A 16,222-nucleotide genomic window follows, 5' to 3' on the forward strand; every position below is an offset into this window, starting at 1 on the left:
GATGTTAGAAATTGCCTAGTGCTTTAGATTACTAAGTGAAATTCTTTATTTTTCTCTTCCCTTCTTCCTCATTTTGTTGCCCATGCCTATCTCATGTTTAAATTAATGCCTTCTTATTCTAGCTTATGAGTTCAATCATGTCGGCTGTTGCTATCAGCTCTCGCACGCATGTTGCTTTTTAGTTTTTTTTTTTTTTTGTGGGGCAGCGAAGCTTTCAGGTTCTAGCTGCACTCAGTGGGTGATTTTATGGAGCAACGTGCTGCAGGTATTGTGCCTTTGTGTGTGTGCCTTAACAAACCGCAAGAATATCTGTATCGCAGGTCTTCCTTTCAAAGCCAAAAGAAGGATTCTTTTTTTGTTTTGTTTTGTAGTGCATCCAATACTGTGAACAGTATACAATCCTGCTCACAGATATAAATATCTTACATGCATGAACACATGTCTCTGCATTCATAATCTTGAAAATATTAAACAATGCAATTTAAAAGAAAATATACATTTGTTTCACAAAGTACAAGGTTTTTAATCTGTGTAGGTCAGATGGTTTTATATACACATTTTGATATTGCTCTGGTCCTTTACTGAAGAGCACCTTCTGAAAATGAAGTATGACATTGCACATTTTGTCCTTGCTCACAGAAGAAACAACTCTGTAAATTATTTTCTGACAGTGCCGATCAGACGTTGGTACTAGTCCTCTCTCACTTTGCTCTGCTGCACTAACAGCAGATGAGCAGCTCCACCTGAATTTCATGTTTCCAAAACAGTCACAATGTCAGACGAAATGAATGTGAAATGTTGAGTCATGTTCAACGTTTCAGTCCAACGCCACATGAAAGGGAAGTGGCAGGGATTCTATCTGCTGTCTTTTTTTCCTCCTTTCTCTTCTGGGTCTCCTTCCCTCATGCCAAAAGCTCCTTCAGCTTACTCATGTGCTTTAGGACATCAACAGGTGCCAGAACATCATGTTTTTTTCCTCGTAGCCCCATGTGAGCCCCAGGCTGTCTACCTTCTCTACAATCCATATCCTCCAGTGGCCTCTCATAACAGCAAGCTCAATTCTGCTGCCTCAATATGTCCCGCTCAATTCAGATATCAGTGTGTAGATGAGGTTTTAGTTTTGACATACTATACTATGATGTTTTTGTCTCCTTTTTGTTATCTGACATTAAAGAATCAACATTGACAGGCACTGGCAGCAAAGACTTGGGGTAAAATATCAACAGATTCTAGTGGAAACAGAATGTGTTTCTGTCTCAACAAGAGCTCATGGTTGTGAAGAAAAAGATGTGTGTGTGTGTGTGTGTGTGTGTGTGTGTGTGTGTGTGTGTGTGTGTGTGTGTGTGTGTGTGTGTGTGTGTGTGTGTGTGTGTGTGTGTGTGTGTGTGTGTGTGTGTGTGTGTGTGTGTGTGTTTAAGACCCTTATTTAGAGAAAGCCAAAGTGTTGGTGTGTGTCCTGCATATTGGCAGTTGCATGTCACCCAGTGTTCTATTTGCTGTTGAGAAAATAATATATAATTCTTTTCATATCTTAATTGGATTTGTTTTGTTTATTTTAATGTGGACAGAAACATACGCATAGAATATTTATTGAGCAGAACAATGCCTCAAATCATAGCATTTCATTTGCAATTCTTGTTCCTAGATGGGCTTTTGTAAAAACAATTACTGTATATACATAGTACAATAAAAATACCAAAAAGTTCATATGCAAACACACAAAACAGACTAGATTATAAAAGTGCCATAAAAGAATAACATTTCTTTAAGGAAAGACACTTCATCACTCCTACATGTTTATTCTATCTAATATTAGAGATTGTTTCAACTTATATTAGAAATGATCCGAATTATGAAGCAGTCTGTTCAAATTCGATGGCCAGTAGGACTGTTGGTGTTCTGGGAAGCTTCCAAGTTAGGATGTGAAAAGTTAAGCTCTCAGATTCTTCCCTGCACAGTGGTGGAAAGTAATTATGTACATTTACTGTGCAGCCGAAGGAGGTTTCTTTTCAACTATGGAATTCTTAGTGGAGTGCTCGACCCAAATCCAATGAGCATGTTCCCAAAAGGGTAAAAAGGTAGCACATCTCAGACTACTTTGACAAAATACTTACATTTCACTTGTTTATTTGGCTTACATCACAATAGAAATACGCTTACATGTTTTAGTACAAAGCTCTGTTGAAGGTTCTGTGCCGAAACGACAAGCAGCAAATCCCCATATTTTTATGAAACAGTGAATCGATTCAGCATAGTTGTTGATAATTTTTCTGTTGATCAAGCTGCATTGCTAATACTTCTATACAACTTTAGTACATTATTTGAATACTTCTTCTACCACTGCCCCTGCATAAAGGTTAAAAAATATGCACCTGAGTAACTGACCTGTAAATCCTGAGAGGTTTCACGATGTAACTGAGCACCTTAAGAGCTCATGGACTTGCCGACCAATGGAATTTTCTCCTCCTTAATAAACTTGCCAGCCAGTGTTTAGAAAGCACTGTGCTCACGCTGTTTATTGGTGTCCTCAGTCAAGAGGAGGAAGATACATGTGGCCTGATGTCGTTTGTAGCCTGTTGGGAAATTGTAATGGAAATGTGATAAATGGCTGCATGTCAGTATAACCTAATTTTTGCAAGCTAGCTGATGTTGTCATTACTTAAAAGCTCCATCCCAAGTTACATGTATTGTTTAATCCTTCAGCAGTTGATTAATGTTGTTCTGGTATCAGGGAGGACAACGGCAGTGTCTGCTTTCCGCTGCGGTCATGAGACTGGCTGTATCATGGGTCCTAATTTTAGCCGGATGACTGTTTCTGCATTCTCTCAAGCTAATAAAAGCTTATTCAGTCTGTAAATGATTGGAAGTCTCCAGGCTTACTTTTGCCTGTGTTACACTACCTTCCCCATTCCTGTTATGTAAAGGATTTATGCTTTTTGAGAGCGCACTGCACATATTTAGGCAGGGTAAATATGATTGTATCTGCTGCCAGTGAATAGAGGGTTTTGGTGCATGGCCAAGAGTGACTTTGTCCATCATCCATTTTTGCTGATGTTTGATATTTGGTGGAGGCACACAAGTTGCAAGTTATTCTATTCTACGGAAATCCCAAAAGCCTAGAAATACAGCTTTGGGATTGAATCTACAAGGTTAAAATCAATAAATTCAATTGTTTAAATGAAATAAGACCTTTACTACTTGGATGTTAAATTTCCAATTTGGTAGTATTGATTTTAAAGGAGACCTATTATGCTTTTGCTACTTTTCTGTCATATATATGATGTTTACAATGCTGGCTGTTCATACTAAAAGTGGCCACAGCTTCAAATAATGAGGGAAATGTGTGTAAATTAATCACTGTGATCAAAAACCTCACACAGTCAACACAACTCTCTTTCTGCTCGAGGTGACGTCAATCTGTGCTGGATTTCTTTTTATGGTCATCTGCTCCCGGCACGTTACTGCTGTGTTTACATTACATACACTGTTACATTTAGCTACATGCCAACGCCAGGGAAACCTTTAATCTTGGTTGCAGATGTTCATTTCTTCCCAATTTCGGATCACATTCCTGCTGGAACATTGTTTAGTTTATAAGCTTTAACTGGTGATTTTTCACTGTAGAAAGGGCCGCTATTTATTTCATGACGGTCAGTCCACTGCTACATGTAACCGTAAGGTTAGCTACATGCTAACACCAGGAAAGCTGTATAAAAAAATTCCAGTGTTGGATTTTTGGGGGGGAAATGGGAGTTTTTCTTGGAGAAAATTTGTATCAGATTAGATAAACAGAGAGAGGAAGCATCAGAGAACAGAGGGCTCGATGAATTACTCTCAGCGCCAGAGGAATGTGAATTTCAGTCTTTGGCTCTGCCTGACTTCAAGCACTGGTGTAGAGATATTTAACGACGCAATGATTTGATTGGCTCGAGGTGACTCTGAGGAGGTTTGTGGAAAGCAGGAGGCATTTTTAGGACTGAGAGAGATGTGGATTTGCCCTTGTGTTGCCATTGCCAGCTGAATACCAATTATTTCTTGCTCACTCTTACTTTGAAGGCCTTTTGGTGGCCGTGTGTGGCTGAGACCGTGCACAATTGTCAGCACACAAGACTTCTGTCTTTTTAGCCAACCCTTAGCTGCAGACCACTGAACTGATGAACAGATCCTGGTGTTGTGTACAGCGCTGAGGAGCCTGGCTGGTCCTGTGTTTCTGATGTATTCGCCTGGTGCCGAGCTGAACTGAGCACTGAGGAGGCAGGGTGACCTTGGTGCGCTGCAGAGGCTGCCAGCGTGATTATGGTAATTCCACCCCCCAATCCAACCCCAGAGTCAACTTTTCCTAGGTGACACCTATCTCACTTCCTCCCCAACCACCCCCTGCATCCTAGCTGATAACAACACCGAGGAAGATGAATATTTCTACTGTAATGCAGCCTAATTGAAGGTAGCCCATTTGTGTGGAGCGAGCCCACTGTGTTTATGGGTGTCTATTTGCATCTTCTATCCAGGGCGGCAATATTTGTTTCAGGCACTCTATTTGAGTTAAAAGAGGAGGCTATTTCTCTGCTCAGTTTAAATTACACTTACTTTGGTGTTTAGTTTCAAGGTTCTCCAATAAAGAAGCACCTCACGCTCGCTATAGTCATCACTGTGGCTTCATGACCTTGAGCACAGGAAGTGATTTCAGGCTCTTTTTCTTTGGGATTTCGAATTTGAGTCATTTCATCCAAGGTCAGCTATTGTGCTTGTTAGATGAACAGAATGATAACCACTTTGGTTGTGACAAGATTACAGCTTTTTGTAGAATAGCTCTTTTTATGGCATACACAATTACAGGTGCATCAGGCGTATTTGCATGTACACTCACTAATTTCTAAATTCTTCAGTTAAAGGCATGCTCATATGCTCACACACGCTCATCCAGTTCCGATATGATTATACTTTTCCACTCATGGTTGGTGCTATGCTGAGCGGCCTCCTCTCAGCAGCTCGGAGGATGTGATCTGATGCCCCATGGGCTCTGGGGTAGCATAAATATTATCATATTTTTCCCCATGTGGCAAATTTGGATGGAGCAGAAAACTGTTAGAATAAACTGAATCAATCTCTAAGGAAACCAAGGGCAAGGTGTGTTTACAGTGGCCACGTTGGCACACTGTGAAATTGATTAACTGTATTCGTTCCTCCAGACCACAGTTTGGCATCGATGGCGCTGGTTGTTCCCTTTTTATATTTATATATGTAGACAAGAGAGGTCCTGATTAATGTTGCACGAGATGGGCGGAGATGTTAGATTGGATGAGGACTGATTGCGAGTCATGCTGCTCCACTCTAAGGAAAGCATCAGAGATGATATTTCCCTTATCTCTTTCTGTCTGGATGACAGAGACGAGTCCATCTACTTCCCAGGTGGAAAATATCTTTAATAGAGCTTCCTCAGTCTGACTGCACTATTATAGTAAAAATTAGTCTGAAATGGACGACACTCTATTAAATGACATTTGAAGCTATGAGCTTTTCAAATAGACTTGACAAAAGACCGCATACAGACAGATGGTCTGCCTCCATTTCAGTCACCCTGACATTTACTCATTTTTACTCTGGTCACCTGCAAACTGTGTCTGCTCACCAAAGCTAAACTAAGTTGCCTTCCCAAATCAAATAATATCCCGTCTTCTTGACAAATGATTAGTGGAATAGTATGTTGCTACAGAATGAATATAAAACTATTTTGATGATCAATACATCGTTGAAGTCATTTATTTAACGAAAATACTAAACATTTGCTGGTTCTGTTGTTTCAATTGTGAAGAATTCCTGTCTTTTATATCAGTCTAAATTGAACGTTGTTCTAATTGTGATGGCCGTGCTAACATACAGCCAATTTTTAAGTCTACAGACAGGTCAAATAATGGTATCCAGACTGAGGTGGCACCACATAACTCTATCACCATACTGTATGTGAAACTGTGTCTCTGTGTTCACTCAACTACAAAATCCAAGGTTTATTGTTATATTTACGTCCGATAGTTAGCAGGTTCTCAACCTAAGGAAACCTGGCCGAACAAAATGAACCACAAACCACAGTGTGGACTGATTTATCTGTTACTTGATGTATTTTTAGCAATAAAGCAAACGGTACAAATAGCTCCATCATGATAAGCTAACTTAACTAAAGCCCTAGTTCTCTTGTAATTAAGCAGCAGAATTTTTACAAAATAACAGAGAAAAAAAACCTGCATGATTGCACTCTTAGTGTGTGTTCTGTATCACCCTTCATCATGCACTCACTTCACCCACTCTTTCCATCAGTCTCCCTCGCTTGTTATTTGTGCTTTGTAAATAAATCTGATCAGGCATTTCCCCAGTTTATTAGCCAACAGAGGCAGCCTGGAGTGCTGACTACAGCACATCTCTGTGCAGGGCCACAAGATTTAATGCATACAGGATAGATCTGTCTGAGGCAAGTGTGTACAAATACTGCAACTTGAGCCTAAAAGGCAACAATCCCACAGAATCAAGAACAGGCAGAGGTTTCCCCATACTGACACTGTCCTGTGAGCTGAGCTTTTATTGAAATATTTTACGTAAGTAAAAATAGTAATCCTAAAAAAAAATCCTACAAATTCTTTCATGTCTCATAATAAAACATGACAAAATACATGTGGGAGGTGGTTCTTCATAGCTTATTCCTAAAACTGAATAAAAGCACAGCGGTAGGTTGCCAGATTTGCTTGTGTCCAATCCTGACTTTAAATCACCTGAATAAATAAACACACACATTGTCCTTTAATTGTCCTCTCCTGAGTAATTTATTGGCTGACCAACCAAGAAATGCAGATTTGTTTTCTCAGCAGTGTTGTAATGTAAAAAAATACATTGTTACTGTACTTAAGTAGAATTTTCACGTATCTGAACTTTACTTCGTTATTTATATTTCTGGAAACTTTTACTTTGACTCCACTACATTTCCTAAATAAAATGTATGCTTTTACTCCACTACATTTCCCCTAAGCATTGGGTAACACTTTACTTTAAGGTATCTACATAAGCGTGATATGAACACATGACACTGTCATGACACATGAACCCTAAACCTAACCCTAACTATAACCTTAATCATAACTTGTCATGACAAAAACCGAATAACACTTACTTAAAGAAGCGTTATGTCATAAACGTTTATGACTTGTTTATAATGTTTATGACACGTTCATGACAGTGTCATGTCACTCTTATTTAGATACCTTCATGTAAAGTGTAACCCATCTTCGTTACTCACTACTTGCAAGAAATGTTTTCGTACGTTAGAGTGAAAGATTCTTCCTCACAAAAAAATGTAACTATGTTTCCGTTCTTGTCAGGCTTTGAATTTGGTGTTTAAGAAGGCGTGGAAGCCCTGAATATTATGCTTTACTGAAAGGAAGCCACAATAAAGTTCATAATCAAAGTTTTTTTTACTTTTACTTCCAATAATTAAGAACATTACGTATCAGAAAATTACTTTTGATACTTAAGTACAATAAATATCAGATGCTTTTGCTCAAGTAATATTCTAAAAGGTGATTTTAACTTCTACCAAAGTCTTTTTCTGGTAGGATACTTGTACCTTTACTCAAGTATTGCTCTTCATACAAGAGTGGTTCTCAGACATCCTTCTGGTCGACATCTTTACAACTTAAGTGTTTGATGATATGTAGTTTTTCTTCCAAGATTACATCCTCCGTCGAATTTCTGAATAAAGCCTCAGAGAACTAGACATTTTTTCACTATGGCGCCTGTGCTTTGAAGATGCTCTAATCAGTGTTTCTACATTAACAATGGGTCAGGTGTGTAATGTGGAAGGGGTCGCACATTATGAGCCCACAGAGAAATATCACCTGACTCTGCAGTTCCCATCAGCTTTACGGATCTTCGTATCTCATCATTTTGGTTGTCCGTTCCACAACTTGTTTTGGTTCAGTCTCGCCGCTCTCATCAGCGTTGTTTTTCTCTGATAAACCCACTGTACGCTGCCTGTCCAGCATCAAACAACAGACAGCCAAAATGTATAATTACCTGATGAACCTAGTGGAGCATTTAGCAGCTAAAGATCAAAATATTTCCCTCTGGAGTTGATTTTAATTCATTGGGTCGCCTGAAGTATATCTCTAAATTGTTTTCCTCCAAATTCCTTGATTTTTGATAGAACACCTGGGTTAAGATGATCTAATATGTTCACCCTTAAATCCTTTGTTGCCTAATAATAATAATAATAAACAAAATTTGATCATCAGAAATCAGCAACATTTCTCCAGGGACTCTTGATAGACTGTAAATAGTCTCAGTAATCACAGTCAATAGCTACTCACATGTAAAACCCTAGAAAGCAGACAGTGAAACGGTTTGTAAGTGTTTTTGCAGAGGCATATTTTCTAAGGATTAAAGGATTTTATTTAATGCAACATTTACTGTGCTCAAGCGCAGCCTCCACTGGAGTGGCTACAGAGAGAGCGCAGCCTCAGGCACTGCCAAACCCTGGCCTTGGATCAGCTTACCATCCCTTGTCTGCACCTTATCCCTGAGAGAAAAATACAAAGTTGACCCATAGCTTGAGGGCAGCCTGGAGTAACAGTAATGGTGTAGCAAGTTTGGTGTGACAGACAGGCTCAGTTCTCAGAGCTGCATCGGGATTATACTGCGGTAGATAGAGTATAGCCCCCCTGAGTGTGTGGTTTACTTATATTCTACACAAAGTACATAATTTTGACTGTCTACACTGCAGTGCACTTGTGGGTGTTGCAAGCTCACAAAAAGATTTGAGGATGTTGATGATGACTTCAGGATGGCGTCAATAAATAATCTGTACATGAGATGGAATGTGTCAGCTCTGCGCTGAAATAATGCCACACCTCACGTCTCAGCTCCTGCTGAGTGTGAGAGTTCTAAATCCTAAATCCCCCCAGAGCAGGAGAGCCCACATGACAGGACTGTTTAATATTCATACTGTATTTGGGAGCCTCTCACCAAAGCAGAGCGAGCAGGAGAAGACAGCAGTTTCCTCCCTGTGGAGCCCCTTTCTTCCTCTGAGCCGGAGGTCTCAGGTCGTCTTCTCCTCTTCCTCACCCACAGATGGCGGTGTCACATCCCTGACGTGTGTCTCATAAGAAGAGGTGGTCCTGGCTGGTGTTATGTTAGAAACCAAACAGCCCACTTCACTGCTCTTTAAAGCTGCTCGAACCGTCATTTTTATATTAACATTGGATCAAGTGTAATGTGTAGGGGGGGGTCACTAGTAGTGATGAACCCACAGAGGATATCCACAGAGGCAGCAGTTCCCCTCAGCTATAGGGAGCTATAACGTATTGCTTTTAACATATTGTTCTGGTTTTGCAGCCCACAACTTTACTGTTACGATTCACTCCCACAGCGCTAGTAATAGTATGGTTGAAAAAGTCGCTCCAAGCATCACCCAAACAAATCTAGCTAAGTTAGCAATTAGTTGGGGAACTTAGTGGAGCATTCAGCAGCTAAAGAGCCAGGTATTTCCCTCAGAATTTGGTTGAGCGAAAAACCTACTAAATGGAGAGTGAAGAGTGGACTTACATTCGTCAGAAGGCCAAAAACAGCTCCAAAAGAATGCTAATGTTGCTCCTTCTCTGTCTAAATATCACATAACCACATCAACTTCGATAACATGTCAGTGTTATGGAAGAAAGATAGTATCTGTCAGTTACAACCAGCAAGATGTTAAAAGTATGTAATTTTTACTTAACACCTACAGCATCTACTACAAGATTTCAACCAAAGGTTTAGTCCAAATTAATAATCTTTGATATTCACTTTGCTAAGACAATCAAATTGTGTCACTTACTGTAATTGTACTAAATCTTTAAAAGCAGCAAATTACTTTAATTTAACCAAAATCCCTATATTACGTTAACTAAAACCCCAGGCCAAATAACTCATATTATTCTATAAATATTTAATTGATATATCTCCCAGCTCCACTGCTCTGAAGTAATAAATAAACTGCAAAGAAGTTGTGAATCTCCGGACCAACTCAGATGTTGATGCTGCTCCAATTCAATTTTTCTTCACTTTGAAGAGATCAGAGACCACATACTGTATGCTACACTGTGTAATTGCAATTTTGTGGAACTACTAAAAATGGGGCACTGTGAATCTCCTCAAATCTGTAGCTGAAGCACCAACCTTCATATACCCCATAAATCCACGTAAAACAGCCCATAGGTGTCGGAGCGAGGAGAGATGAATGACTCAGGAACGCACACTGATTACCATCTGTCTTTTCATGATCATCACTGCCACCACGGGCTGACAAGGCATTCTTTTAGACGATGTTTACTTTGTGCAGTACCACACACACACACACACACACACACACACACACACAACGCTCATACACAGAATATGAATGTTACAACATGCATTATAGATCTGAGATCACAACTCCAGCAAACCCCAACTGTGATTAAAAAGAGGCTATTTTGTTGTATCAGCCCTCCCCGCTTCCTTATCAGCTCATTTGCATAATTAACAGTTGCTGACGCTGTCCTTGCGAGCATCTGTGATTTCTCCTGCTTGGAATTCTGTCCTACTTTATAGTGTCACAGCAACCTGGTTATGCAGTGGCAGGTGCACTATGTTACATTCAGGATCATATATATCTATACACCTTTAAACACTGCTAAAAACAGCTGCTGGCTACATACTGTATAGTCTGTTTCCAGGCCTATTTGTTTGGCATGTTTTTATTATTCTCATTATTAATGGACATAGCAAAACATCATTCTTTTTCTAACTTTGAGAACGCACACACAGCAAGCTGCAGACCAGTGTGAGCTTCAACACAAGTCCATCAAAATTCATCAATGGGGCAAAAGGGTCAAAGGTTAAAATTCTATTTTACAATACAAAGCAACACATTCTGTATTCTTTAAACCTATTTTTTCAAACTACATTATTTTCAAATTGTCTGGCTATTTATAAATAGCCCCATCGTTGAGTCAATTGCAGATTGACTTCCTATATATTCAACCTTTTTACCCATAGATGAGTTAAGATAAAAAATATATATATATATATATATATATAAAAACTTAAAACAAAAAGTTAGGAAATTTGTCTTTGGTAGATTATTTCTCTGTGGTAACAATGCTTTTTGGCAATACATCTTATACCGTTGGAAAGCCTGTTTAGTTCCCTTTCAAATGGTGGCCCATTTGTAAGGAACATGCATTTGTGGGATGAGAAACAGAGCTGAGTATGTGGGTTGCACCCATGAAAAATTTGCCAAATCTTCTCTGCCAATGCCAAACAGCTTATTCTGCCATTGACTCATTTGGTGGATTGGATGATTGAAGTTTGAAGAAACAAGACATATTGGCAATTTAACAATGTATTCTTTTCACAAACAGGAGCCTCAGTAGCATGTGGAAGAACCATACACAGCCACAACAGCCTGGCACCTTCTCCTCATGCTGGTCACCAGACTGGTCACACACTGCTGTGGGACGGCATCCCATTCTCCAACCAGCATTTGTCGCAAGTCAGCCAACGTGGTTGTGTTGGTCACTCTGGCACAAACAGCACGCCTAGGCTGATCCCACAAGTGTTCAGTGGGGTTGAGGTCAGGACTGCTGGCAGGCCATTCCATCCTCTCCACTCCCACATTCTGGAGGTAGTCTCTGATAAACCCCGCCCTGTGGGGACGAGCATTGTCATCTTGGAGGATAGAGTTTGGTCCCAGACTGTGGAGATATGAGATGGCCACTGGTTGCAGAATCATGGACCTGATTGTCAGCACCTGGGGGTACCAGAAGCTCAAAACAAGAGTCATTAGCAACAGCAAAGAAAAGCTGTTTGGGATTGTCAGAGACAATTTGGCAAATTTTTCATGGTCACAACCCACATACTGAGCTCTGCTGCTCATCCTACAAATGCATGTTCCTTACAAATGGGGCATCATTTGAAAGGGAACAAAACAGGCTTTCCAACGGTATAAGATTTATTGCCAAAAAGCATTGTTACACAAAGAAATAATCCACCAAACACAAATTTATTTTAAGTTTATATATATATATATATATATATATATATATATATATATATATATATATATATATATATATATACACACACATATATATATATATATATTCAAAGAACAAAAGCATCATTTCGAACTTACCATTTTGCACTGCCATTCAGTATTCATACCTGGTTAAATCTGTGGTAGAGGAGGTTGTTTCAAAGGTTTTAAAGAGGTTTTAAATGGCCTTACTCATTCAAATGGTATGAATGGTAGATGCCCACATAGTAATCAAAAGCAGAATACACTTCAAAAGCCGATGGATTTAAAGAATCAAGAATTTCATTTTCATATAAATTGCCCATTTTTATGAACCACCACAGCCTCAGTAGCTAATTATGGAAGCATAATTAGTAAGCTAGAGGCCAATATTACAGACCATAATGTAATTCAGCTGTAAGGCATGTTGTGTATCAGGCAGCATTTATAGAATGTGTAGGAATGTATTGGTAGAATGTATGCATACTAATTGTATACAGTATATACTATATAATAATTATCATAGCATCAAATACTTTGAATTACATACAAGCAATATTGGATCAAACAACTTTGGAATGTCACTGCCAAACAAAGGTTATTTCCGGGGCGCCCTGGAAGCTCACCTGGTTGAGCGTGCGACCCATGTACAAAGGCTCAGTCCTTACCGCAGCGGCTGGGGTTCCAGTACGACCCATGGCCCTTTGCTTCATGTCATCCCTCTGTCTCTGCCACTTTCCTGTTTTCAGCTGTCCTGGCCAAAACAAGCACCCCATGTTTTTCCAAAGATTTCATGTTAATACATTCTCACAGCTATAGTCCACCCACAGAGGTGTTTTCACTTGTTACCTGATTAGACCTCTTCTCAGAACTGTGTGGGCGTGTATAGACTGTGCTTGATTGACAGCTCCCTCAGTCTCTTGTTAGGTTTGTTGCGCATGTCAGGGCGGTTTACAGTTTACATCGTTATTACTGTGATTAATCTATAGAGTTTGGTGACATCACATAATTTAAAACCCAACTAAAAGTCTAATTAGCTGCAGAAATTGAAAACACAGGGACTGTAGGTGCTTTTAACACTATATAACTGCTTGAATAAAATTAATTGTTCATACACAACCGTATCAATTCCTTAACAAGGATGTAGAATATAAATCTGCAATCACTTTACAGTATAGTATGTCACAATGTTCATGCCTTTGTCACCGCCACGACCAACACTGTACTTTTCATAGTATATCTTTTTAATCATAACATTTGGCTTCTGTCCATATCCACATATCCCAGATTACATTTTGTTGAAGAATATAACACTAAGCATCTTTAGAGTACACAAATTGGAAAGTATCCTCTTCAGTGAGGTTCACTCGCCTGTGTTGTCCTGGCCTGACTTTGACCAGAGATCATTTTAAGATGGACTTGTTTTAATTGCAGCGTCCTGAAGGAAAATTTGATTAGGAAATATTCCTTTTCATCCTTCACTATTTTAATATTATTAGTTAGCTGCGGTTTTAGCAGACTGCTTACATGCAGGAAAAGCCTGTGCACAATACAGTGTGTGTGTGTGTGTGTGTGTGTGTGTGTGTGTGTGTGTGTGTGTGTGTGTCTGTGTGTCTGTGTGTGTGTCTGTGTGTGTGTGTCATGTACAGTATTCTAGATGTAAATCTAAAAGGCATGTGAAAGCCAGCTGATATAGCACAGTCCCTGTAAACAGAGAGGATTTTTACTCAGAGATTTTTAGAAAAATGCTCCGAGGAAGGTGACTTGTGCTGCAGCATGATGATGAGTAATCTGACTCTCCCTTTGTTTTCCCCCTCTGCTTTAAAATGCTGTCCTTTGCTCTCTGTCTAAAAACATGTGTGTACACACACACTCTTCTCCCAGCATTGCGTGCTCTCCCTCGGTAACATCTATGCTCCTAATCTCTCTCTCTTTCTCTGACTCTCTCCAGGCTCACTGACAGTGTCCATCACTGACATGCGTGCTCCAGTGGTGGGGGGCTCCGGAGGGGTCTACGCTCTGTGCTCAGCACATCTGGCCAACGTCGTCATGGTAACTGTCATTATCATTGCCTCCATTGTTGCGTCTGAAAGTGGTTTTCATTGGAGACAAAATGTCAGAGCCATCCGCATGGTGTGAGACGGACACCGTTTTGTTAAAACCTGTAATAATCCACCTTAAAAAATATATATTTTAAATATGTATTTTTTGTACAATAGATGTGTGTTGGAGGTTTTCCTTGCTACATTAAGATCACATCAATGTGATAAATAGTTTTTACTGCCCAGCAGCTTTTGGAAACATGCCATTGAATATTCCTTGTGAGCTATTTGGAGAAGCTCTTTGAACTTGATGAGTAGCTCACCCCACCATAACATGTTTTCACTGTGCTCGTCATTTGTATCAATGAAGTGCACTGGCATTTCAGACACTTCTATTAATTATTAAGACTGTTTATGTGTGTCCACTGGGGGAAAAAAACAAGTAGAGGATTCTCTTGATGCTGCTTGAGAGCTTTTTATAAAACTTTATTTATTTGTGCAAGTTTATGTCACAAGGTTTATACTGTATGTGAAATGCCTTCCACATTCTCTTCAACTCTCGAGGCGCTGTTACATCTGACAAATCACTTTAACTAATGTTGCTGTTGCCAGCAGGGATAGAAATCAAAGTGCACAGACGGCCCCAAAGCAAAGACTCTTGAACTAGAACTGCTCGTAGCAGCTAACAGACAGTTTATTTGGTCTGATACGCTTGATGTTTGTTGCTGGGAAATCCTTTAAGGCACGTCTTAGTTCTGCTTTGATGAGGCTTTTTTTTTGTTTTTTGAAGGAAATCTTGAAACCTCGTCCGGTCTCAACCCAGTAAATTCCCGGCCATCTGCCATCAAACAATATCATCCGTTTCAATCAGCAGACATTTTCAGGTTCAGTGAAGTTTCAAGCGCTGCTGTGGACGTGACTCCCCAGAAGTCATGCAGCTCCAGCTAAATTGTCAGAATACATTTAGGAACCATGTAGCACACAAATTCAACTTATTTGTGTTTTTAAAGAAAAACTACCTCTTACATGTTGAGTTTTTATATTTGTGTCTTCTGAACAGAAAGCACTCGTTCTTTAAATCTCTGAATGATCCCCTGACCGGTTCTCCTTTTCATTGTCAGCAGTGTGATAACAAGATGCGTAAAATGGATTGGCTATCGTTTGGTTAAAGATTGCCATTCTCCTCATGTGAGAATGAAGCCATGTCAAAGTAAATTGCCTCCCATCAGAGAGCAGCAACACCACATCACAGCCAGCTCAGATCTCGTCCTCTGCAGTACTGTGTTGACCTCTCCCCTCAATGATATTAATCATTTATTTGTGGAAATACTGTGACATTGCAAGCGCTGCCACTCCTCACTTATTTTAAACGTAAGGTTTTTATTTATATTCACCTCTTTAATTTTGCATGCCATTCACCAGGTCTTTTTCTGCTGTGAGTAAAGAGGAGAAACACTGGCCCTGGGTCATATTCACATAAATAAGAACTCAAGGAGGGATGTGATTGGGTTAGAATTGCAATTTTTCATCCTGGGGAGCAAATGTATTATTCTAAGTTAGAATGCCATTGTTCTTTTTCCCCCGGAGAATCACGACGACTATTTCTTGGCCCATTTTTTCCCTTCTGTTAAATTATCTGAGCTCTAATTAATGGAGTGCCACTGGGCTGGAACCAGTAAGTGGAAAGCAGCCAGGTGTATAATCGCATCTGTGTGAAGTATAAGTGCTTCCTCCTCTCTCCTATGGATATAGATTGACTTTCTTTCAGGTCTAAATATGTTCGGAGGATAGAAACTGAGGTGTTTGTTCTCAGGCTATTAATATACTCATATATATATATATATATATATATATATATTGGTTGTTTGTGTCGTGTGATTGTTTGTGCTGACGAGACACTTTCGCTCTGTGTTGCAGAACTGGGCCGGGATGCGTTGTCCGTACAAGCTGCTCCGCATGATCCTGGCGCTAGTTTGCAGTAAGTTGTCCAGATTTACTCTCAAAGCACTGTGCTTCTGTTCCCGCTGTTGCTATTAATGTTGAATTCACAGCTCAATCATTGAATAGGGAGTATGCATAACCTTTCATTTTCAGCATATTTAATGTT

The 16,222-nt window shown here is 39.7% G+C and overlaps 1 protein-coding gene across 4 annotated transcripts in view; it reads left to right on the forward strand.

Moving 5' to 3' along the window:
* The window catches only part of rhbdl1 (rhomboid, veinlet-like 1 (Drosophila)), a 37,514-nt gene that overhangs the window by 19,686 nt on the left and 1,606 nt on the right, over positions 1–16,222 (forward strand). For all 4 annotated transcript variants that reach the window (XM_028568448.1, XM_028568449.1, XM_028568450.1 and 1 more), the window contains 2 exons: positions 14,025–14,125; positions 16,033–16,093. In XM_028568448.1, the coding sequence (XP_028424249.1) occupies positions 14,025–14,125; positions 16,033–16,093 (162 nt within the window). The remainder of the gene's footprint in view (positions 1–14,024; positions 14,126–16,032; positions 16,094–16,222) is intronic.

This window comes from Perca flavescens, chromosome 21 (assembly GCF_004354835.1).
Source record: "Perca flavescens isolate YP-PL-M2 chromosome 21, PFLA_1.0, whole genome shotgun sequence".
NCBI classification, from domain to species: domain Eukaryota; kingdom Metazoa; phylum Chordata; class Actinopteri; order Perciformes; family Percidae; genus Perca; species Perca flavescens.